The 22886-nt window shown below is 52.2% G+C and overlaps 7 protein-coding genes across 7 annotated transcripts; 5 read left to right on the forward strand and 2 right to left on the reverse strand.

Moving 5' to 3' along the window:
• Positions 1–1183: 1183 nt before the first annotated feature.
• On the reverse strand, positions 1184–2294 carry PV07_09031 (uncharacterized protein; the record flags this gene model as incomplete). Its single annotated transcript, XM_016396255.1, has 2 exons — positions 2193–2294; positions 1184–2121 (listed from the first exon to the last, which is right to left on the reverse strand). Exons 1-2 carry the CDS (start codon positions 2272–2274, stop codon positions 1184–1186), a joined length of 1020 nt encoding a protein of 339 aa, XP_016246111.1. The 5' UTR covers positions 2275–2294.
• A 1073-nt stretch (positions 2295–3367) lies between these two features.
• Positions 3368–5288, forward strand: PV07_09032 (uncharacterized protein). Its single transcript, XM_016396256.1, has 3 exons — positions 3368–3665; positions 3727–3836; positions 3883–5288. Exons 1-3 carry the CDS (start codon positions 3394–3396, stop codon positions 5067–5069), a joined length of 1569 nt encoding a protein of 522 aa, XP_016246112.1. The 5' UTR covers positions 3368–3393; the 3' UTR covers positions 5070–5288.
• Positions 5289–6281: 993 nt separating this feature from the next.
• PV07_09033 (uncharacterized protein) lies at positions 6282–8784 on the forward strand (the record flags this gene model as incomplete). Its single annotated transcript, XM_016396257.1, has 2 exons — positions 6282–7499; positions 7784–8784. 2 exons carry the CDS (start codon positions 6282–6284, stop codon positions 8594–8596), a joined length of 2031 nt encoding a protein of 676 aa, XP_016246113.1. The 3' UTR covers positions 8597–8784.
• Positions 8785–10164: 1380 nt separating this feature from the next.
• PV07_09034 (uncharacterized protein) lies at positions 10165–11854 on the forward strand (the record flags this gene model as incomplete). The annotated part of the gene is made up of 9 exons (XM_016396258.1): positions 10165–10258; positions 10327–10360; positions 10432–10534; positions 10621–10855; positions 10921–11085; positions 11151–11225; positions 11299–11552; positions 11628–11704; positions 11779–11854. 9 exons carry the CDS (start codon positions 10165–10167, stop codon positions 11852–11854), a joined length of 1113 nt encoding a protein of 370 aa, XP_016246114.1.
• Positions 11855–12490: 636 nt separating this feature from the next.
• PV07_09035 (uncharacterized protein) lies at positions 12491–13692 on the reverse strand. The gene is made up of 2 exons (XM_016396259.1): positions 12996–13692; positions 12491–12932 (listed from the first exon to the last, which is right to left on the reverse strand). The coding sequence occupies exons 1-2, from the start codon at positions 13401–13403 to the stop codon at positions 12741–12743; spliced, it is 600 nt and encodes a 199-aa protein (XP_016246115.1). The 5' UTR covers positions 13404–13692; the 3' UTR covers positions 12491–12740.
• Positions 13693–14153: 461 nt separating this feature from the next.
• PV07_09036 (uncharacterized protein) lies at positions 14154–16829 on the forward strand. Its single transcript, XM_016396260.1, has 4 exons — positions 14154–14345; positions 14396–15652; positions 15732–15931; positions 15987–16829. The coding sequence occupies exons 1-4, from the start codon at positions 14172–14174 to the stop codon at positions 16282–16284; spliced, it is 1929 nt and encodes a 642-aa protein (XP_016246116.1). The 5' UTR covers positions 14154–14171; the 3' UTR covers positions 16285–16829.
• A 669-nt stretch (positions 16830–17498) lies between these two features.
• Positions 17499–20750, forward strand: PV07_09037 (uncharacterized protein). The gene is made up of 6 exons (XM_016396261.1): positions 17499–17788; positions 17840–18382; positions 18437–18631; positions 18741–19151; positions 19206–19438; positions 19496–20750. Exons 1-6 carry the CDS (start codon positions 17672–17674, stop codon positions 20610–20612), a joined length of 2616 nt encoding a protein of 871 aa, XP_016246117.1. The 5' UTR covers positions 17499–17671; the 3' UTR covers positions 20613–20750.
• Positions 20751–22886: the final 2136 nt, after the last annotated feature.

Below are 22886 nucleotides of genomic sequence, written 5' to 3' on the forward strand. Positions count from 1 at the left end.
CATGGAAACCGGGGAGCTATTGTCTGAACCTAGCCAGCCGTTACAAGAAAGCATCCGTCCTCTTACATTTCTCGTGATGCTGTCGTCAGCAAGGTAAGGGAACATGAAGATAGTGGATTGTTCAGCCGAGTTGGGGTCTCGACACTGAAACTCAGCCGCACACGGTCAGCAAGGCCACGGAGAGGTGAAGATATACGACCCTTCAGCTGACTTCATGTTTATACTTGACACAGTACCCCGACCTGCTCTGTCCTATCGTGTCTGACTTACATTCACCTAGAGGAGGGTTAGCGGCGGTACCCCAGTCGGCGAAAGCGGTGAGAAATGGAGGGCCGGAATCTTGGCATTGTGAGTCTATATCAACCATTCACGAGGTAATCAAATCTAATCAGGCACCACAGTCATCGACAACCATCTGTTTGCGAAGTGCGGCAAATGAGAAGACATGACCGATACAGCAGAGCTGAACATCATTTCGAATCGAACTCATCAATCATGAGTATAGCAACCAGACGATATCAGATTTCGCCTTGGGCCCTGCGTTTGTTGCCTTACGGATACACTGCCACATAGATGACACGAAAGACATTTTATGCCCGGAGACATGTCCCTGACCGTGGTTCAGAGGTTGAAGAGCTTACAGGGTGTATGATTGGCTTTGAAACCAGCTGCCCAACAAATCAGACCTTGTTGCGAGGCAGGAATGGAACTTTTGAAGGATGACTTGGTTTCATGGTACTGTTTTCCTACCGCTACTTAGATCGTTGACGGGTTTCGAAGTCGGCAGCATCAAGAATGCACACCGCATCACCCAATTGTGTTGAGCTATGCTATTTTGGAAAGCTTTGGCTCACAAGATCCATCATTGCATCTAGCGCCGGTGAAGAACTTTTGCTGGCATCCTCCTGAGGGCAATTCGAATGGTTCAACAACTCCGAAAAGGCTATTATAGACGAGCCGTTTAATACTATTAAAGATTACTATGAGCGCCTCGTTAGATATTCGCTATCTTAAGGCTTTAACGTTATTGAAGGCTCTAGTAGAATGAAGTAGTTTCCTAGTAGTAACTTCCTCTATACTGTACTTCTCCAGAAATGTCCCTGTACTGATGGACAGGTCAGAATAGAGGCTCGTAGACAAATAGTACATGGATAGTCCCCAATGACAGATGGAATTTCACACGTTACATGAGCGCACATCCCTGCGCCTGTCTGATTCTTGCCTTGATCAGCTTCAGCTGCTTCTTCTTCTTCTCATTCTCGTCCCTGAGATGCTCATTTTGGTCCTTTTCCGCCTGTAACTGGGCCACCATCTCATCGTGTCGTTGGGCCTCTTCTTGCAACTCCTTCGAGCGCTCCAGCTGGAGTTGATCACGATCGACTTTCATTAGCTCCCAGTCATCTTCCACGCTCTTGATTTTGTTCTTCCATTTCTCCACCTCCTCCTTGAGAATGCGGACTTCTGTTTCCCTCTTTTGGTGGGTCAATCTATTATCCCGCTTGACGTCTGCAATTTCCCTCTGAAGGTCATTGATCTCGAATTCATAGATCTCCTTTTTATTTTCCAACTTCTCTTCTAATGCGATGCCGGCCGCAGTCTTATCAAGCGTTATGCCCTCCTCCATCTCTTTCTGGATTGTTAAGTCGATGCCGTCCCGGGGCCGATTTTCCAAAAGGTGGCGCACGATTCTCAGCGCCGACCGCTCTTCACTGTCATGGATGAAGTCGGTTGCCCCGTGAAGGATCATAGGCTTCCAGAATACCTCGTCCTCAAGAAGCTCCTTGTGGCGAGCGTGCTGCTTTTCTCTGTCTGCCTCTCCACTTCCCCAGTGTGTTGTCGCAAGAGCAACCGAAGACATGGAATCATCACCGCACATTTTTTTGAACATGCGGAGGTTGTTCTTGACAGTTCCTGTTACACGCGTGTTATTGATCGCGTGTAAGTATACTATGCCTGTTAGCTTAATCCCACCCTGGCGTGCCTTGTTGAGCCAGTTCGCTATCTCGCGCAGGATGGCAGAGTCAGGTCGAGTGGTGTCGTCAAATCCAGGAGTGTCGACGAAGATAACTCGACGGCCGTCAATTTTGTTAGATGCCGGGTGCGCCTCTACCATGGCAGTCACTGCACGCCCATTTCGCTCTGTTAGCACTTCTAGAATCACGGCGTTGCCCACAACTGCTGGGAAAACTTGCCCGATTTTAGACCATCTCCCACTGTGGCTGTATCGCAGAAGTGTCGGATGAACGTGCTTTTCCCCGAACCAGTCATTCCCATAACGGCAATGAAAGCATCATTGTGGTGGACATCTGGTAGTCTTTAGAGCGGTGAGTAATTTGATCTCCATCGGGATGCGCATATCTCGTCCAAACATACTGGAAGAGGGAAGGTGCAGAGTCACGCATCTCCATACCAGGCTCACACGACTCGTACGGCGGCGGACTGTCTTTGTGGTCCGTTTCTTCTGGCACTGTAGAATGGGTAACAAGGATTCATGGATTTCGAGACGAAACGACTGCTGGTGGGATTGATGTGACGAGCCTCATTAATTCGAGAGGAGCAGCCTTCAGCATTAATATCTCTGGGTGTATCTAGAGTCGTCGACGTCCCATTTCCCCCTCCGCAGCCTACAAGGCAGCATCGGGAGCAGGCGGATTTGCTTGGCCGAGACGTGGGTTTCAGCCGCATTCCGAATATTGTCCAATGAAACCAAAGCAAGTCTTGCAGCACACCATTCCCTTGACATATCCGACGATGGCTTATCTCGCCAATTAAAAGGGACTCAAAAGCTGTGGGAGGGTGGAATGTGTCCCGCATTCGCTTCTCGTGATTTTTCGTGGGCAGCATGTTCCACCGGTCACAAAACCCCGGCCATTTATGACACGTAATCACCACACAGCCCACCGCCCTGCAGTCTTCCCAATAAGAACCCATCGTCGCATGTTGTGTAACGTCGTCTGCCTTCCTTTGAACCAATGACGCCATGCCTCGTGGCATGGCTGTCGTTGACATTCGCCGTGGTACCTACAGGGTTGGATGATTGACGGCCTCGGGCAAAACCGCCCCTTGAAGCGCCCGAGTGGTCATGCTGAAGTGGGAAGCGACGCCAGTTCTTCGTCTGTGAAAACGTCTTGCCAGCCGGGCGCTTGACTTGAGTGGACAGTATATTAACGATTTGTCCAATCAATATCTAAAAAGCCATCTTGGGGCTGGAGTGAGGCAAGCATGAACAAAAATGAGTAAAATGCATTGGTGGCAGCCATACGAAAAACAATTCCACAATATTTATCACGTGATTTCCGCCAAGCACATCCAGAATATTTTGGACACGCCAACGCATTCCACTCCTGTTCCTTTGATCGAAATACTGGTAAATAGTCACACATCAAGTCTACGATGAGACCGCATGGCCACCGACTATCCCCATCTAACGGCCGTAATGGTGCGTTTCAGCGGCGGTCTATTCACCTAGACGACGAGCAACAGTCCGACAGGCCGCCTCAGCTGAGACGAGCTATGACATTTGAAGACTCCCTACTCCCGAATTCGCAGCATCGACTGGCCTCTTCCTCTGCACCACCTTCTCGACGCGAAAGCATGACGGAAGCGATGAGAACCGCTATGGCTCCAATCAGAAGGGTAGATGGCGGACGCGGCTTGCCATCATTGTAGGCAGCGTTCCGCGCACCGGGCGTACATTTGGATACCAGTTCTAACATTATCTCCAAGGGCCAACAGTATGGTCATCGCTCTTATGGGCGTTACTGGGTCGGGAAAGAGCTCATTTATCTCCCTTCTCGCTGACCAGGATGTGGAGATTTCGCACAGCTTACATTCCAGTAATGCCCCTGCCTCAAGGGCGATCCAGAGCTAACATACCGGCAGACACCGTGAGCATCAAAGTATACAGTTTCAACGACCAGCGCGGCAGAACAGTGTACCTGGTTGATACGCCGGGGTTTGATGACACGACCCGCTCCGATGCCGAGGTTTTGAAGGACATCTCTTATCTCTTAGCCACCATGTTCGCCGCCGACATTCGGCTGGCCGGACTCATTTATCTACATCGAATATCTGATGCCAGGATGCCCGGCTCTGCGGTGAAGAATCTACGCATGTTCCAGGCTTTGTGCGGTGAGTCAAATTACAGGCATGTAGTCCTCGCAACAACAATGTGGGCGGAAACAGAAGGGAGCGATGCACGAAGCGTTCAGAATCAACGGCTGCAGGAGCTGCAAAAAACTTACTGGGCCGACATGATTCAGTCCGGGAGCAAGGTCATGAAACATAACGGCCACGAGTTGTCGGCTCTAGAAATCGTCCGCACCCTGACGGCTCGCGCGGAGTCGCCCATCACCCTTGCCATCCAGCACCAATTGGTTGATGAGGGTCAAACCCTGGATGAGACTGATGCTGGCAAAATTGTTTTCGAAGAAGTCATCGCAGCGAAGCGCAAGTTTGAGCTCGAACTTGACGAGCTGCAAGAGAGCTTGGAGGAGGCAGAGCAAGATGGTGATCAAGAAAGTATCGAGAACCTCAGGACCGAACGTGCGGCGATCGAGACCAAGGCCAGACGGCGCGCGAGAGACGGTGTTAGTCTCGGAGTCGACATCCGGCAGCTAGCCCGGGAGCAGCATCCACTGTATCACGACCTGATCTCCACCCTCCAGCAAGAAGATCATGACAGTGTTCAGACGGCTGGCTTTGTGTACGAGCCCGACTCTAGAGTGCGGGATCTGGAGCTGAGGCTCGAGAAGGAGCAGCAGAGGCGCAGGGAGAAGGAACAAGAAAACGTGGCGCTCAAAAGACAGCTCCAACAGCGTCATCGCGAACCCGCGGCGGAAACCAGCCGGAAAGGACCATCCAAGGCACCGCGCTTCGGCGTCGAACGGAAAATCAAGACCGAAGACAAGTCAGGCTGGAGGAGCATCATGCAGTTCTTGAAAATGGTCGGGTCGTACCCGCCATCCGAAAATGAGAGGTTCTACGTGACGCAAAGCAGTCGCTCGTCGTTGTCGACGCCCTGGTCCAAATTGAGCATGGGCGGTCAACCCAGGGGCCCGGTCAAATGAGGCCTCTGTTTTTTTCCTCATGGAGCCAAGGGAGTCAACTACCCGGGGAAATAGATGCTGCCGTCTTTCACGATACCAACGCCAACACGACCGACCAACCCAGAACGAAGGAACCACTGGACGCGGGGGACCGCAAGGGAATCCAAGAAAGAGTACTAGTTATTTATTATTATTATTATTATTATTATTTTGTTTTCGGTAGCTTGACGCTCAGTGCATTACAATTCCAACGATATATTTTCTCCTGCCCGTCCGCCTGCATACGGTGGTCCCAAGTAACGTACCGCACACCAGCTAGCAGCGTTGTTCGGACTATCGTCCTTTAACGCTAGTCCTTGAGGACCATAGTCCTAACGTAAGCAGTTCTTAGCCTTCTTAGTACGCACATAATATAGATCGCTATGGTAGGAGATAATTCTTCTAGTCAATTATATAATTATAGAAATATCAGACACTATACGGCCTAGTTGTTACGAGTCGCCTTACGACACGCGAGGTGTCCGAAGGTAAACCCGAAGTGGTTTACTTGGTGATATAGTAGTGGGGCCAATGTAGCTGAGACTGGAAACCAAGAGTATAGTATGTAGACCTATACGTAATAATAGATAATCGAGAGGAACTCGATTTCGGGGTGAACTAAATTGACTACAAAGGGAACCGTGGTTTTTCTTTATCCTATATAGTTGTTGGGTGCTCAGTGTGCTCAGTCCTACTCAGTACTGATCACGCTGAGCTGCACTAAGTAACGCTGACCAGAACTGAGCATTACTTGGTCGTGCTCGGTGGTGCTCAGTCACGTGTGCCCTAAGTACACTGATCATAGCTGAGTGCCTCTTGCCACGTGTCCCGGTTCTTCTGTCTTGGCCCTTGTGGCTGGCTCGGCCTAGTTGCTCCTGCTCCTTTCTGCTCCTGGCCCTCTTCCTGGCTGCAGGTCCTGTTCGTACAAGGCATTCCTAATCAGCCTGTGCGTGACAAAAGAGGAAAGTGATTCCGACGAACCCCTCTAAATGCGGATGATGCTAGATTATCGTGGCAACTTTTTCCCAGTGGTCGCTCAGACAACATAGGTATCCCAATGAACGCATGAATCATCACTGAACAAAGACTCAGCTCGAGCACAGCCAAGAACAGTGGTTGTCGCTCGCAGTTCGTGGGTTGATGAGCATCCACCAAAACCAGGGCCGGCCTCCATAAGTGCGGGGTCGTCACAGCATGAAAGGAGGTAGCAACAAGAAGGGCACCCGCAGTCACACGTTCGGCGGGTGTAAAACTTGTCGCAGACGTCACGTAAAGTGTGACAAGGTTCGACCTACCTGTCTCACTTGCAGAGCGGTTGGCGCAGTTTGTGGAGGCTTCAGCCAGGAACTGAAATGGGTTGAAAACCCGAGCGGATCCGGTGGCGGCGAGGCCAGTGCCCACCCAGAAGGGCATTCAGTGAGGCGGTATCTATATACAGGTGATTCCCTAGCGGATGAGATTAATCTGAGCCAAGCTGACAATGTGCCATCAGAAGCGAGCCGGGAGTCGATGAGCAAGGCTTTGCGTTCGGGCTTCGCACAAAAGCCTGTTGACGAATCTCTCTCAGAGCTCGACGCCAGGTGTCGAGATGGAGCCCCAGGCTCTGCTAATGATCTCGCGGTGGGCCCTTTTGGGGCCTTCAGCCTCAATCCTCCACCTCAAACGAACATCCCTCGCAGCGATTCACCTCGGCCAATAGTTGAACAACAAACCATTGATTCCTTCCAGGGAGAGAATGCCTTGCCGTCTGTTGAGTCTGTCGGCAGCTTGAGTGATATGCACGACTTCCTGGACTGGCCTGATCTTTTTGACCTGGAGCTGGCAAGCTATGACATATTTCCGCAGACGTTTGATGGTGAAGCTCAGGAGATTTTTCCTGGCCAGGTTTCTCCCGTCCCACAGATCAACAAGTATGATGATGTCGAACTTGAAAGACGTAACAACCATCATGGCATCATCCCTACGTCCTTGGTTTCCAGAGACAGGGAGACAAGGGTGACACTCGCCGAGGTGGACCCTGCGGAAGCGCAACTACTTCTCACTCACTTTAAGGACCACGTCATTTCTCAGTTGAGGATCATGCCTATCGAGAAGAAGTCGCCGTGGGAGGCCAACAATCTGAATTCTGCAATCATGACCTTGGCAAGGCTGACTTATATGACTTCGCAACCGATAACTCACGCCGCGCTGGTCAATCTGCAAGCGCTCCTGGCTCTGTCGGCAAAGAATCTGGCAGCTCAGGATGCGCAGCATGATGAATCTTCTTCAGTATATTGGCAAGACTTCGCAACCAGCATTGTTAACAAGGCAAAGGAAAACTTGCAATGCTCCTTACGCAACGAAACCAGAGGCACGGGCGCCGCCAAGTACAAAGACCAACTCATGGCAATTCTCACTATGCTGACATATGCCGTAAGTCCCCAAACACTATCAGCACGTTGTTGCTAACTTTCCAATCGACACTGCATGATAAACAACAAGAGGCTCGTGCATACATGATCGATGCTGAACGGTTACTTCGGGTTCGAGGACTGGCGAAAAGAACCATTTCACGAAAGGCAAGGGAGCTACATCATGTCTATACATGGACGAGGATAGTAGAAGAGAGTACTTTTGTCTTGCGTAATTATGAAGCAACCAGGACAGATGCGGTCGTTGGAGGTTTAAATCAATCGAGAAACTTACAAATGAGCCAGCCTCAGACGGGGCCCAATCCTCGCTTGGACGACTTCCTTCGACTCAACACACCAGCCTCTGACAGCGAGATTGAAGCTGGAGCACAAAAGGACAATGAAACTGGACAGCGTGATATCCACCTTGAAGACAGCCGAGAATTTCTCCGGAGCATGTATACTGAGCTCTACGGGATTTCGGAGACTTGGCTAAGCCTCGTGTCACAAACGACGAGATTAGCGAATGTCATTGACAGTTTGGAAGCCGACAAGAACCGACCCGATATCACATATATGGAAGCCATTGAACGACGAAAGCAGCGACTGGAAAACATGGTCTGCTCATTTGCGGCGATGGACCGTCAAGATGTCATCCACCAAGCGCCTTCTACCGCACAAAGACCAAGTATTGAGACTGCCCGCGACTCAATGGTGCGTGCGTTGAACTCTGCTCTTGTGATATTCTTCTACCGGAGAATCAGGAGGGTCAACCCGTGGATTTTACAAGAACATGTCAAGAGCGTCATACGGGCTTTGAAAAACTACGAGACTTCGTGCAGGGACGCTAACATCCAGGGAACCGGCTCTCCCTGGCCTGCATTCATGGCCGGGTGTGAAGCGCTGCAACCGTCACAGAGAGAGTACTTCAGGGATTGGTTCGATAGGAGTTTCGCTATAACTGGGTTTGCAAGACTTAAAACAGCGAAAGATTGCGTGGAGGAAGTATGGAGGCGTCGCGATCAACCCCTCGCCGCAGATGGCACGAGAAACCGCGATCAAACCCGCACGTGGGAACAGATCTCGAAAGAACGGAACTTACATTTCCTGCTATCTTGACCAATACCAACGATGCCAACATCACCGATGGAGATTTCCAGAGACTCGGCACTTTTGCTCATGAATTCACAACCTTAAGTCCAGCACTTTGCAAAATTTTGCCTAATTCTGCTCGCCGTTCACCAGTAAGCAACTTGAAGGGCTTCCTTAATCCTCCAGTGGGATAACCGAGCAGCTCCATGGCCGTCTTGACAGCGGACGGGTAGTTATACTCCTCCAAGAACTTGCAGATCGGATAGATCTGCGACCACAACTCTCGACCTGCTTTGAGATCACCATTGACGGCCAACGTCTCCCACAGTTGAGCTGAAAGCTCGGGAATGATGTTTGACGCACCCCACACTGCTCCTTTGCAGCCTGCAGCCAGGCTGTAGAACGTCAAGGTGTCCCACCCATTGAAGGCGGTAATCTGATCGCCCAGGGAAAAGACCAACTCGGTGAATGCAGGTGCGTTGCCTGACGTGTCTTTCAGGTATCTCACGCCAACTTTGGAGAGCCCGGCAATTTGCGTCGGTGTCAGGGTCAAGCCGGATGCTGAGGGGATATTGTAGTAGACAATATCCAGATTGGAGGCCTCGTGGATCTCAGACATGAGTTCCTGGAGCTGCTCGTAGTTGACGGGGTCATAAAATGGTGGAACAACCATCAAAGCAGTGGCTCCGGCTTTTGCAGCATGTTGGGCCAGCTCAATGCAGTCTTTGGTCGTCGTGGCGCCAATGCCCACCACGACAGGTACTCTTCCAGCAGCATATTCGAGACAGAGCTCAAGATTCTGTTTTCTTTCATCCATGGTCATGGCTGTGAACTCGCCAGTGGTGCCACCGGGGACCAAGCCATGGCATCCAGTATTCACGATATGGTCAATATGCGATTTGAGACGATTCTTGTCGATGGCAGTGCCGTCATCCGTAAAGGGAGTGATCAATGCTACGAGGATGCCTGTCAAAGGCTGATTTGCGGAGCCCATTTCTGCTGATAGCTTCGGGAGAACAGTGTCTGGAGGTTGAAGATCGAGAATTGCGAGCAACTCGTGAGCAGAATCTACCTAGGTAGTCAGAAAATAAAATGATGTTTCCAACTCCGCGCCATATAACACCTCTTTTGATGTTGATGTACGCCTTTCCAATAATCATTGCAAGGAATCACCTTCTCAGCCTGGAAGTTGCTAACTCGAACAACGAACACGAAGAGGCAAAGTGTCCAGAGGCCCTCATGGTCTCCCCGCGAGCTCTGTAACATGCTGGTTCGGAGGTGTATCTGTGTATTTAGTAAGACCCACCCTTTCTTTATCTCCACCCTTCTCCTTTTGTCATTCCTTTCCGGAAGTTAAGTATCGGCTGTCATGAACAGGGCAGGAGATTCCGGCGCTTATCGCCTTGTACCAAGTCGGACGTCCACATTGGGTTACACAGGCAACAGGCAGGCTTTGATGGATTGGAGCCGCGATCAGACGACGCTCGGGTTCGACGATGTCTCCCATCACCCAAACCCACGACGTACTTTTGAACCGATGCCATTAACACTTCAGACTCTCTACCTTCCGCCACACGCCGACAAGATACACCAGGATGGCAAATCGACCTCCATCACTTGATCCCAATGTATTTTCCATTGAGGATCTAGAGGCGCTCGGCGCCAACAGGCTGCCAAAAATGTATCGCGGTAGGTAGATGCTGGTTGGGCAGACAGAATCCACAAGCTTGAAGATCTCGAGGCTGACTGTCCACGAGAATATTACAATGAAGGTGCCATGGACATGATATCGTAAGTCTTGCGCCTCCAAAGAGTCTCATAACAACAAGGCCATCATGTTGCAAGAGCTCTGACACTGTCAGACTGCGGGACAACGTCGCAGCTTATGACCGGTATCGAATCCTGCCGCGTGCTTTGCGTAATGTCCAACATGTCGATACTTCTACGACATTATTCGGATGCAAGGTAAGTCATTTGTCTCCATTGTTTGCACGAATCCTTCCACGCACATTCGGACCAGTTCTTGTCGCCAACCGTCAATTTCGGCCCAGGTCACATTCCCGCTGGGCATCAGTCCGTCGGCGATGCACAAGCTAGCACATCCAGATGGAGAATTAGCAACGTCACGAGCCGCTGCAAGCATGAACATAAGCATGTGTCTTTCGTCCTATGCAACCACGGCCCTAGAAGATGTCGCCTACGAAGGGCGCGGGAACCCGTACATGATGCAGATGTGCGTCGTCAAGGACCGGAGCAGAACCAAGCAGCTTCTAGAAAGAGCCGAAGGTTAGTTCCCATCCCCTCCCATTTCCAAACCGGCACGCTGACGGGGGGCGGAATCGTCCAAAAAGGGGCTGGCTACAAGGCCTTATTCGTCTCAGTTGATGTGCCCGTCCTCGGACGCCGTCTTAACGAGTTCCGCAACGATTTCACACTTCCCAAAGACTTGAGCTTTCCCAACATTCTATCCACCGGCCAAAACGAGTTCTCAAAGGGGCCAAGCTCGCAGGATTATGGTATGTCCTCCAGGTTGGGAGTGAAGCCGCCCGGACTGTATTTTACTCAATATTGTCTCGTCTAGACTCCAGTTTGGAATGGGCTGAAATCATCCCCTGGCTCAGAAACAACACAAAAATGCAAATTTGGTTAAAAGGCAGTAAGTGGACCACAGTAACAGAGAAAGCCCCTTGAGAGTCTGCGAGGGCACAAGAGTGACAGACTGCGCCCAGTCCTCAACCCGGCGGACGTCCAACTTGCCATTGACCACGGAGTGGACGGTGTGATAATCTCCAATCACGGTGGCCGTCAGCTCGACGGAGTCCCTGCGACGCTCGATTGCCTGAGAGAGTGCGCACTGGTGGGCAGGGGCCGGATCCAGATCGCAGTGGACGGAGGAATACGCCGTGGTTCGGATATCTTCAAGGCCATCGCACTTGGGGCTCAGCACTGTTTTATCGGGCGGATACCGATCTGGGGCCTTGCCGTAAGTGTTGTGACGCCCAATGGCCACCGGCCCACTGCTGCTCATCCCGTCTGGGGCTAATGGGTGTTGTTGCAGTACAATGGACAGCAGGGAGTCGAACTGGGCTTGAAGCTCCTCTTGGAGGAGTTCCGAACCACAATGGCACTTGCAGGGTACTGCTATACACATTTCCGCCCACTCAATGTGGAAACTTACAGCCCATCCACTGACCAAGCCCAACTTTTAGGTGCCGCACAATCAGCGAGATCACGCCAGAACACCTTACTTTCCTTGGACCTGGGGGACGACTCCACAAGTTGTAGAACCGCGTTTTGCACCGATGTCTAGACGTGTGTTGCAGACTGCAGAGGGTAGTTTGTGAATGCAGAGAACTTTATGAGTTTACAATGACTTGGGCTCAGAAACCATCATTTCTACGTGAAGAACAAACACGTGCAAGCCGGTCTTTGTTGAATTGATCCGTTAGGGGGCGTGAAGGAGTGATCTGTGGACGCGACATTTCCAGCTCACAAAAAGGTTCTCAGATCAAACGCACAGCCTGACAACCAATAGCTCCAGGGTCCGCGGGCAGTATGCTGCGCATCATCGTACCATCCACTGAGTTTCGATAACGCAGGAACAAGTGTTCTTGGAGCGGGCAACCTGCCGCGAATGTCACTTTTTAAAACGGCGACAGTGTCTCCTAAACATGGTAAGCGCCAAATGGCTGTTTACTGGGCCCATCCAACGAGACGGACACTTGACGGCACAAGATGAGTTAAGTCTACTCGCCGCTTTAAATGTCGCGCTTCCCTTCCCTCACCTCGCACAGCGGACGAGATATTGTTGGCTCGAGCTGAAGCTGATGGATGCCACGGAGTTTATAGAGAAGTTATTGAATGTCGTAGCTGGGATAAGGATGTCGATAAGACCAAGACAAGATAAGCTGAGACTCTTCTACGCTACGTCCTATAAGCATCGGCCCCAATGATCTCAATTTACTCTACCTCGTACTGGAGCTATAGCTTCTAATGCCGGCACTATAGCTAGCACCTGGGAGCCGCACGATGAACGTTGTACGAGAGAGTACGCGAGAGCCGAGCGGACGACGCCGACACCAGGGCTCCGAGTGGTGTCGACACGGCGTGGTACCGGCGAGTTGGAGCGCTGCTGCATGGTCGAGACGACATCGCCAGAGAGGGATCCCGTTCAAGTAACCCATACCAATGAGTAGGATTTTGGCTGCCATCCCGCCAGGAAAGCAACTCCGAGGATGGCGAACCACATTCCAATTCCAGCTACCTCCAAGGCCCAGCCCGTAAGTCCGAAGCACCAAGCGATGATGAGTCCTGCATGGACAACCACACAGAATCCCAAGAAGACGTCGAAATGCCAGCGTTTCTACAGCAGTTGTTAACCAACATACTTACTGCTTCTAGAATTGATTGACTCTTGGTGACTCACAATGACTTTTCCAGAATAGTTTCGATCTCCAGCGGCGTTCCCAATAATTGCCAGGCAAGTGGCCGTGAACCACAAGCTCAAGACCGCTAGAAGACTGTAGATGATGATTCCGGCGAGGCTGCCGTTGATAACTGCCGAAACAATGCTCAACGCCGACATGGCGCTGCGGAGCCCAAGAATAACAAGCATGGCAATACGCCGAACCCGCGCTTGCCCATCCGGCGTGTGGATGAAGTTGTAGGAGCGCGGCGAGAAGGTGAAGAATCCACGCAGCTTGGTCCATCTAGCAGCTGCCGGTGAAGGGGCAGGGCGTGATGGAAGTTCGTCTGGAAAGTATCCGCCTCCGTAGACAGTCTGTTCGCTGTAAGGGTTCTTGTCCATACTTGTCCCGTTGCGTTCGGACTCCATGGTAGTTGATCAGAAAGAGAAAAAGTAATCGAAGGAGCACTTAATTGCAAACAAGCAGTGAGGGGGAAGTGCTGGGTGACCTTTTGCACAACCAGAAATAAGAAAGACCAGGGACAGCATAGATGTTGAGGACTGAACCGGATCACCTCGTCGACTCCGTACGCGCAATGGCAATAATAGTAACAGGGAGTGGCAGTCGATGCCCTCCTGAACCACGAATCCTGGTCACACCTGGTCACACCTGATCACGACTGATCAGGGCTGATCAGGGCTGATCAGGGCTGATGAGAATTGTTTCATCCCGCCCGAGCTCTACAAGGAGCATAGGCGGCCTGGTTCGCATCATGAAGAAGAGAGACCAGCCTCAGCAAAGGATGCCCTACATGGGGGCGACAGGTGTGAGTCTCGATGGAGAGATTGTGGGTAACAAAGCGAGATTTGCTTATTATTCGATCCTATCCTTAGAGAGGATGCAGCACTAATGGAGTGAGCTGTCTGGTACGGAGAGCGTACGGACTGGTGACATTAAGGGTTGCTGCTGGCAACGCTTGATGTGCGAACTAGCCATGCCGGCTGGAGGATTCCGCTACATTTGCAGCAGACGCCAGTTTTGGGGGCCGTCCGCGATCCTGAACGCCATCAATTTCCACGAAACGTCCGCGCTGGCCTGATCGAGTGGTCTGGTACCTCGGCTGTTCGCACTCCCGCACGGCAAACAGTAAACACACGATTCTCCTTGTCGCAAAGAGATGTTGGTTTACTCAATCCATGGAGTCTGTCGCTGAAGTTTTGAGGGCTGTAGGGGCGATTGTGTCTTCGTTCCAGGCCGCTGCAGACGCGCTCGAGTTTATAAAGGAGCGCAAGGAGAAGAAGAAACGGAAGAAAGACAAAGAGCTCGAGGAACTGCTGGAGATCAAAATCTTGCACAAGTCACTTATCGAGGTCAGAAGAGCGTGTCTTTCATTTGATGGCCGCATAATGATGTGTTGTAGGGCGGGACGAGATGCCGCAAGCACTGCGAGAACAGACAACAACAGTTCGGGAGCGCATTCGAGATTGGCGACGCGATTGCGGTTCCAGCGCTCAAGGAAGTCGTTATCAGCATTCAATCGGAAATCCTCCAAGCATTAAACCTCGCACGGGCGGTGGACAGCGCAGTATTGGACTTCACAGCTCTTCATGAATCGTCGGTGACAGGGCGCAAAGATGCGACGAGGGCCATGGACCAGCTCTGTCAGCGCATCATGGCAAGCATGCAGGTTGGACCGAAAAGCCGCAGAGAGAGCGTTGAAGCGACGACTCCCTCCTCATCCAGCCTGTTTTTTAGCTATGCAAACATGCAGCCGTTTGAGGACCATGAGAGATTCGACAAATCATTACCTTCGCTGCCATCTGCCACGGAATCGCCACCATCGTCCATTTACCAACGGACGCTGCCCAATCGTGCATTTACTGTTCGCCAACATAACGAAACGGCTCTCCAGGCCATCCAGAAGAGCAGGTCGCTCTTATTGCCCGAAAGCCGAGCGTCAAGAGCGACTGATTTGCTAGGTCAACAGGCGGATATCGATTCATTAGTATCTCGTCCGATTTCGAGCCTGGCCCAGGAGCAGCACCCAGAAAGCTCACCCGACCTAGAAGTTGAGCAAAGAAGCAAAGACTCGATACGTGATTCCGCCCTTGGAAGCGACCGAAGCTCTGAGCATTTACATATCATGAAAACCGCATCAGTGGCTAAGTCAATCGAGCTGCAAGGAGCTCCAATCGGTGGAATTGCCGTGCACGAGAACCCTTCACATTTCATCCCACCACCGGAGCCAAAGCCTCCAGCCGTTGAACCGAATATACAAGCATCCGATATAGAGAAGCAAGACTACGGAACAGCAACTCCCGATCTTGCATTGCCCACCTCAAATGTATCACCTACGTCTTCTTTGACACCAATACCACTTTCGGGGCGCCTTTCTCGCATTGAAAGGCCCGAAGACGTGATGCGAGCTCTCGAAGCACCAGAGGTGGTGACGAAAGAATTCGGAATGATGTTTTCCATGCGGCCGATTGCACCTTCTCCAACCAGTCCTACTGGCGGCTCTGACAAGTATTTGGCGTTTCGCACGCAATCAGACTATGCAGAAGCCCTGTTTTCTCTCAGCCCAGGAATGGACAATATTTGGGCTCCTCTGTCACGACCTGCAATGCACAATCGATATCATGGCTTTTGCAAAGGCGCATGGCAGATGCGCAAAGCGGTGAGTTCTCTTTGCGGTGTGCCCCGTACTGTTGGGTGTTGGAATTTTGTTCTGGTCGCTGATTTTGTATTGTATGAAGGTGCATGAAGGTCTCGAAGTCCAAATAACGGCGGCTTTGAAAGAGCCAGTCATTCACTGGGCTTGCAAAGTGTGTAAGTTCCGCTCGAAAGCTCCGCACGCCGACGCTCTTCCCGACCAAATACTTTTCAATCAAAAATATGGCATTCGCTATCGGTGGCTGTTTTTGGCAAAGTCGCACCGGAGAACAGACACCTTATCGTAAGTACAGAGAGGTCACACTCTCCGTTGCAGTTCCCTAGCTGACTGCTCAAAGTGATGTGGCTGACAACTACCAATACGGCTGCATGTTCTGCGCTGCCGAAGGACACTCGACCGCCGCCCATGAGAAATTGGAGCATCTATGGCTACATATAGTGTCGAAGCACAGAACAGCAACAATGACTCCACAAGTCCGAGAGAAGACAAAGTGCGCGGTTGGAAGTATAGGAACTCAAGACGAGAACTGGGACATCAATGTTCCGGAATCGACCAAGAAAAGCGCTGGCGTTACCACCGATGAGTTTCTCTTCTCAGCGTCGAAGCTCTTTAGCTGGAGGAAAAGCAAACGATGACGATGACGAGACGAGACAATTCGAGTCGTCTCGTCTTACAACTACCGCACAGCTATCTCAAACCGTCGTCGAGCACTTTTGCAATCACCACCGGCTCTACAGTGCCACCGTCGCGTCACTTCTGGCGCAACGAGAAATTCGGTCCCATACTTGGAGAGCCTGATCCTTTATCAACCCGCCGGGCTGCACGCCTGTGCTGGAGTACAATCACGTCCTCCTCCGTACTGACGACTTCATCATGAATGTGATTATTTGGGTAGAAAGACCCTGTCGCAAGCATAGCAATCATGCCGAGATGCGAGGGATGGGATGATTCTGAACCCAGAAAATATGGAGCTGAGATTGAATCGTGCTCTTCGTTCGATGTCGATTTATTATTGCACGTCGTTTCCGAGATGCCTGAACTGTATGGTTTTAGTACCGATTTGTTCGCTGTATTATTTGCTGAGTTTTGGATGCCGGGCAGCTAAAACTGCATGTTGTATATTACCTTTACTCGGCCAAGGCGACACCATATTACAGCCTATTGGCTCCTAACTTTCACGAATGTCCCTTAAATATCGCCTTTGTCCCTGCTCCGCAGCATAATTGTCCCTTAGCGGACAATTATAAAGGTCTTCTCCTGCATGCAATAGTGCTCTATATTCACGCCAATACTGCAGCGGTGTCAAATATCCCTAGTGTACATTCAAACGCCTTCCGCCCCGAACATAAATAAAAGGTGGCCGAACTGCAAGGCGATCAGTTAGGGCTGCTGATTATGGGGGCCAACAAGACAAAATAATGATGATACTAACATCGCGATTGCATCAATATGCAATATATCACCGCCCGCCATGATCCAGCAAATGTGTGGCCACAAGAAAATCTCACACATCTACTCGTACAGGCATTCCGCATCCCACACTGGCCCGGGCTGCTTACTCGCAATCCTGATCAATCTCACGATGGATGGTATCAATCATGCCCCCGGTCCAGGGGTTTCCATTGCACCATCTGTACCTCGTACTAACCCTCAATCTCGAACTCTAATTTCAGGATGACCGGTCCATGCAAATTTAAGGCATACGATGTCGCTTAAATGCGGCTGACTGATTGCTTCAAGGGTTCAAGCTGACATTAGCGTGCTGCAAGGCTGAGAAGGAATTCGACTGATAATTTCCGCCGGGGGATGCCTCGCCATCACTCTGTCCGCCAGTGCTTTCTTCCCCATGTGCTCTTGAATGCAATGGGCTCGACCAACTTTCGCACTCGACACTTGTCGCAGTCAAATGTAGCATTCTCATTATCGTAGGCTCAACCTATGAGCTTTTTTCCTTTTCTCTCTTGGATTCGTCTTTTCGTCGCGCCCAAGTTGCGTCCCGCGTGAATCAGCTCTCCCCCAAACATGGCGACTGCCACTTCGACAACAGCGTCGCCATCTCCGTCCAGTACACAAAGAGCGAGTGGCGATAATGGCATTATCTCTGGCGGAAATCCGTCCGTATACGACCCAAGCAACCCCGTTCGCATTCGCCGCTGCATGCTGCTGGAGCCCGATACTGACAACGCATAGATCATATTGTTCATCATCCAAGCGAGTATTATCCTCATCGTCTGCCGGGCTCTGCATTTCCCGCTCGGATACCTCCGCCAGCCTCGAGTTGTCGGTGAGGTCCTGGGCGGCATTCTTCTCGGACCATCAGTCATTGGCCGCATCCCTGGCTTCACGGACGCCATCTTTCCCAAGGCTTCAATCCCCAACCTCAGCAATGTGGCGAACCTAGGACTCATTCTTTTCTTGTTTATCATTGGCCTCGAGGTTGACCTGAGGTATTTCTTCAGCAACTGGAAAGCTGCACTGAGCGTTGGACTTGCTGGCATGATTTTCCCGTTTGCCCTGGGCTGCGCGATATCCTACGGCCTGTACCATCAATTCTCGAACGAGCCTGGAACGGAACCGATCGCGTATGGGACCTTTATGCTTTTCATTGGAGTCGCCTTGGCCATTACAGCGTTCCCTGTGCTTTGTCGAATTCTTACCGAGCTGAAGCTGCTCTCTACGCCCGTTGGCATCATTACTTTGGCTGCTGGTGTTGGAAATGATGTCGTGGGATGGGTAAGTCCTCCAACATTTCGGTCCCAGGAGCTTTGCTCGTCTAACTTCTAACAGGTACTGCTGGCTCTCTGCGTCGCATTGGTGAACTCAGGGAGCGGCATTACGGCTCTTTATGTCATTCTTACTGTTGTTGCATTCTGTTTATTCCTGACTTTCGCTGTGCGGCCGGGCTTTATGTGGGTGCTCCGACGTACACACTCGCTACAAGATGGTCCAACTCAAGGTGTCATGGTGTTGACGGTCCTAATGGTATGTTTTCTCACTAGCAACATGTCAGGCTGTTAAGAACGCGGTGTCGGTTACGATTCAGTCTGAAGTCGTAATTCCTCTGACAGTCGCTAATGGTTGTGTTCTTCAGTGTCTCGGCAGCGCTTTCTTTACGGGCGCAATTGGCATTCATCCTATCTTCGGGGCATTCCTCGCCGGCCTGATTTGCCCACACGAAGGCGGATTTGCTCTTAAAGTCACGGAGAAGATAGAAGATTTGATGTCTGCATTATTCCTTCCTTTATATTTCACCCTGTCCGGGCTTTCCACGAACCTCGGGCTTCTAGACGACGGCATCACTTGGGGTTACCTGATTGCGGTCACAATCATTGCCTTTACGACCAAATTCTTAGGTGCCGCTCTTGCCGCTCGGTTGAATGGAATGGTCTGGCGCGAGTCGTTCTCAATCGGCGCTCTGATGTCTTGCAAGGGCCTTGTGGAACTGATAGTTCTCAACATCGGACTGCAGGCGAAGATCTTGAGTGATCGCGTCTTCACAATGGTACGCGACTTTGCACGTTGCACTTTTATTGCTCTCGATTTTAACTTGTTCTAGTTCGTTGTCATGGCGCTTATAACAACCTTTGCCACAACGCCACTTACTTCAGCTCTCTACCCGCCCTGGTATCAGCGCAAACTTGAGGCGTGGAAGCGCGGCGATATCGATTGGGACACTGGCGCCCCTCTGCGCAAGGCTGACGGTGGTGGTGCCGGCGACGACATATCGCTACGGAAGATGGGCTCAACGAGGATTGGCAGTCTGTTAATATACCTCCGCCTTGACAACATGTAAGACTTTGCTACCTAAGGAGACATCCCTTCGAGTGAGATGCTAACTGTGCTAAGGCCGAACACACTGGCCTTCGTCTCTCTTTTTGGAAGCAAGCCTAGCAGCGAGAATACTCATCCAAAACATGACGACAAAGACCAGAATCGCCATTCTTCATCATCCGATGACATGAGAAGTGCAGTCGTGCAAATACATGGTATGCGTATTGTCCAGCTCACGGCTCGCCAAACATCAGTCATGAAAGTCTCTGAAACTGCCGAACTGAGCGCTTTCGATCCGGTTCTGAACGCTTTCCGAGTTCTGGGGCGGCTATACAACCTGGCGGTGTCTGGAGAAGTAGCTGTCGTTCCCGAAGATTCGTACGCTGAGACTCTGACAACTCGAGCTGCCGACCAAGACACGGATCTCCTGCTCCTCCCATGGACCGAGACTGGCAGCCTCAGTGAGGCGCCAATGGTTTCCAAAAATACTGTTGAGCGCAAGCTCAGAAGTGATGCTTATTCCAGCTTCATTACGGAGGCTTTCGAAACCGCCAACTGCACCACGGCGGTATTCGTGAACAAGGCCTTCAGTGGCTCGCTGGAGCAGTCTCCGGCCGCGCTGACGCGGCGCATGAGACGGGAACACATCACAGAGCTCCCTTCGGTGGACCGTGGCCACCACATCTTCGTGCCGTTCTTCGGGGGCGCAGATGGACAGGCGGCCCTTCGCCTGGTTCTTCAACTGGCAGAGAACCCCGAGGTCACAGCAACCATGACGCACTACCAGCTGAAGGGAGAGGATACCGTGATCGAGGAGGCCGTTTCGACCAAGGGCATCCTCGAAGACAAGATCCGCGTCTCCATTTCGGGCGAGAAGGCCGACGACGCCTTCTTCGTCACCGTGCAGCGCGCGCTGCCAGAAGAGATCCGGCCCCGGGTGACGTTCCGAACCAGCATCTCGTACGACCCGGTCCAAGACGCTGTCGCAGACGCAGTCACCGAGGTCGGCCAGCGAAGGAACAACGGTGGAGATATTATCTTTCTCGGCCGAAGCACGTCGATGGTGGACCAGCCTGCGACTTGCTTGGGCTTGGTGGCCGACTGCATACTCGAGAGGGATCTCAAAGCGAGTATGGTCGTTGTTCAGGCGAAGAGGGAACCGATCGGGGCAATGGTTGCTACTATTAGATGATCTTACGACGAGAGAAGGGTGTACTGGCCGGCTATCTTTATGACGTTTCATATCCTTTACGATAAAGCCTCTTCAATCGCAAAGTTGGTACCAAATGAAGGTGATACGTGATGGTAGAGGTGTCTATTTAAAATACTGAGGCTCAAGTGTGCTGCTTTACCCGGCTAGTCGTGCGTAGACTCACCCTTAGCTAAGTTGGATGGAATATGGCTAGTGAAGCCTTGGGCCTTTGCACATATCATCAGACCTGGATTATCAAGAGGCGAAAGGAAATCAAGTCGCTGCGAGCCATGACTTGCAGAACAGTGCTGATGCTGCCCCGGGTCAATCCAGACGTCTCTGGTCAGGACACAAACAAACATATTCATGTCGTCGCGCTTTCCGGGTAATGGGTATAATAAATCACAAGATGCCCTAGCCGTCCCCCCTCCCCCAGGACGCCCTCTCAACGCTCCTCTTGGATGCTTCGGTCTGCGTGATTGTCGTCGCAACGGAGTGATCAATCCTCCAGAGCTCCTCTGCCGATGGTCGCTTTCATCACCGCCGGACTCGCCTGCGCCAACCGCAGCAGACAATGGAACACCCATCTCTGCAGTTTTTGGCCGGAACTCGCGCCTTCGGCAATCTGGCGCGAGAGGGCCACCGCCGCATTCGCATACTGCCTCATCTGATCCTCGTACGCTCCTATGGCGTCTAGAATGCCGGTGTTGCCGCGGTGCGCGTCGACGAGGAGGTCGCTCAAGACATGCGCGTCGCGAAACGCGATGTTGGCGCCCACTCCGGCCATGGGCGTCATGTTGTGGATCGCGTCCCCGAGAAGCGACACGTTGTCGTTCTTCCACGGGGACAAACGCGGCATGGAGCGCAGGACAATCGGGGAGACGGTCGAGAGGTCTGCGTCCCTGACAACCTTCACCAGGGGTGAGGCCCAGTCCTGGACCCCGGCGAGAGCGATGTCGCGCAGCTGCGAGGACGAGAGAGCTTTGGGATCCGTGGGCGTCTCTGGCTTGGGCACCACGTATGCCCACAGCGTGTAGTTCTCGACCGGCCTCCGCTCGCCTTCGGTCGAGGGGAAGGAGGCTATGAACAGCCACCCCTTGCCGTACGGGACGATGTTGTTCAGCGAGCCGTCCGTCATGAGCGCCGGTAGACCCCGCGCGCGTTGCTCGTCCAACTGGTACCGTCCGCAGATGATGACGATGCCGAGCTCTTCTCGCTGCAGGTCTGGGAGTCGTTGCTCGCGGACCTGAGATTTGCTGCCGTCCGCCCCGATGAGGATGTCGCCCTCTGCGCTCGTCGAGTCGGCGAAGTGGGCGCGGACCCGTCCGCCGTCGAGGTGCTCATAGCGGGTGAAGGATTTGCCCCAGTGTACGCCGACAGCCCCGTCGTCGCTGCGACGAGCCAGGCCCCTCAGCAGGATATCGCGGAATTCCGCTCGGTGCGAGGCTCTCCTCTCCACGTCTGCCTCCGGTTTGCCCGAAATTTTGGCGTCGTCTCGCAGGGCCAGTAGGCGTAGATTCGTGTCGCGGAAAGCCCACTGCGCACCCGCCGGCGTCGTTGCAGCCAGAAACCGGTCCCAGCTTTCCGGGTCGAGACAGTGTTTCAGCGCCCGCTTGCCGTCGGCACCGACGTGGAGACCGTAGCCCGCGAGCTCGTGCGTCGGATCGGTGTGCCTTTCGAACACTTGAACCTCGATACCAGGCTCTCGCTGCAGGGCGTTTGCCAGGCAAAGGCCACCAAAGCCTGCGCCGATAATGAGGACACGCATGGCGCAAGATATGCTGTGTGGCTGGTCCGGCCTCGTCCAGTGTGGGTATCCCTTTCGGATTGCGTAGAGATCTCGCTCCTCTCACCGTGCATGTAGAGACGTCGATTGTGGTTGCACTGTGTTGTATGCTGCGCAGGTGTGTCCTTGATTGTGGCCATGAAACCCAGGATTATATCTATAAGACGTCTTAACGTTAAGCTATTTAGCGACGACTAGATGCCCGCCTCAAGAAGCAGGTTACTGTACGGGCCGAGCAGACTTCACGAGCATGATCAGGTAGTTGTGAATACCTCTGGCTGGGCCGCCTAACGGGAGGACGCCTGATGGTGAGTGGCGAGGTAGGTAACCTGTTTATCCGACATTGTGATTGGCATCTCCATCGATGGTGACAGACCACACATATGAATGAGTATCGCACGCCTCAAAGTAAGGCTTCACCAGCGCCAGACCGTCTTTGTATGCGCAACCATCCCCGAAGGAACAGATGTTAGTTGTGCTGTGCGGGA

This window comes from Cladophialophora immunda (assembly GCF_000835495.1).
Source record: "Cladophialophora immunda strain CBS 83496 unplaced genomic scaffold supercont1.5, whole genome shotgun sequence".
NCBI lineage: Eukaryota > Fungi > Ascomycota > Eurotiomycetes > Chaetothyriales > Herpotrichiellaceae > Cladophialophora > Cladophialophora immunda.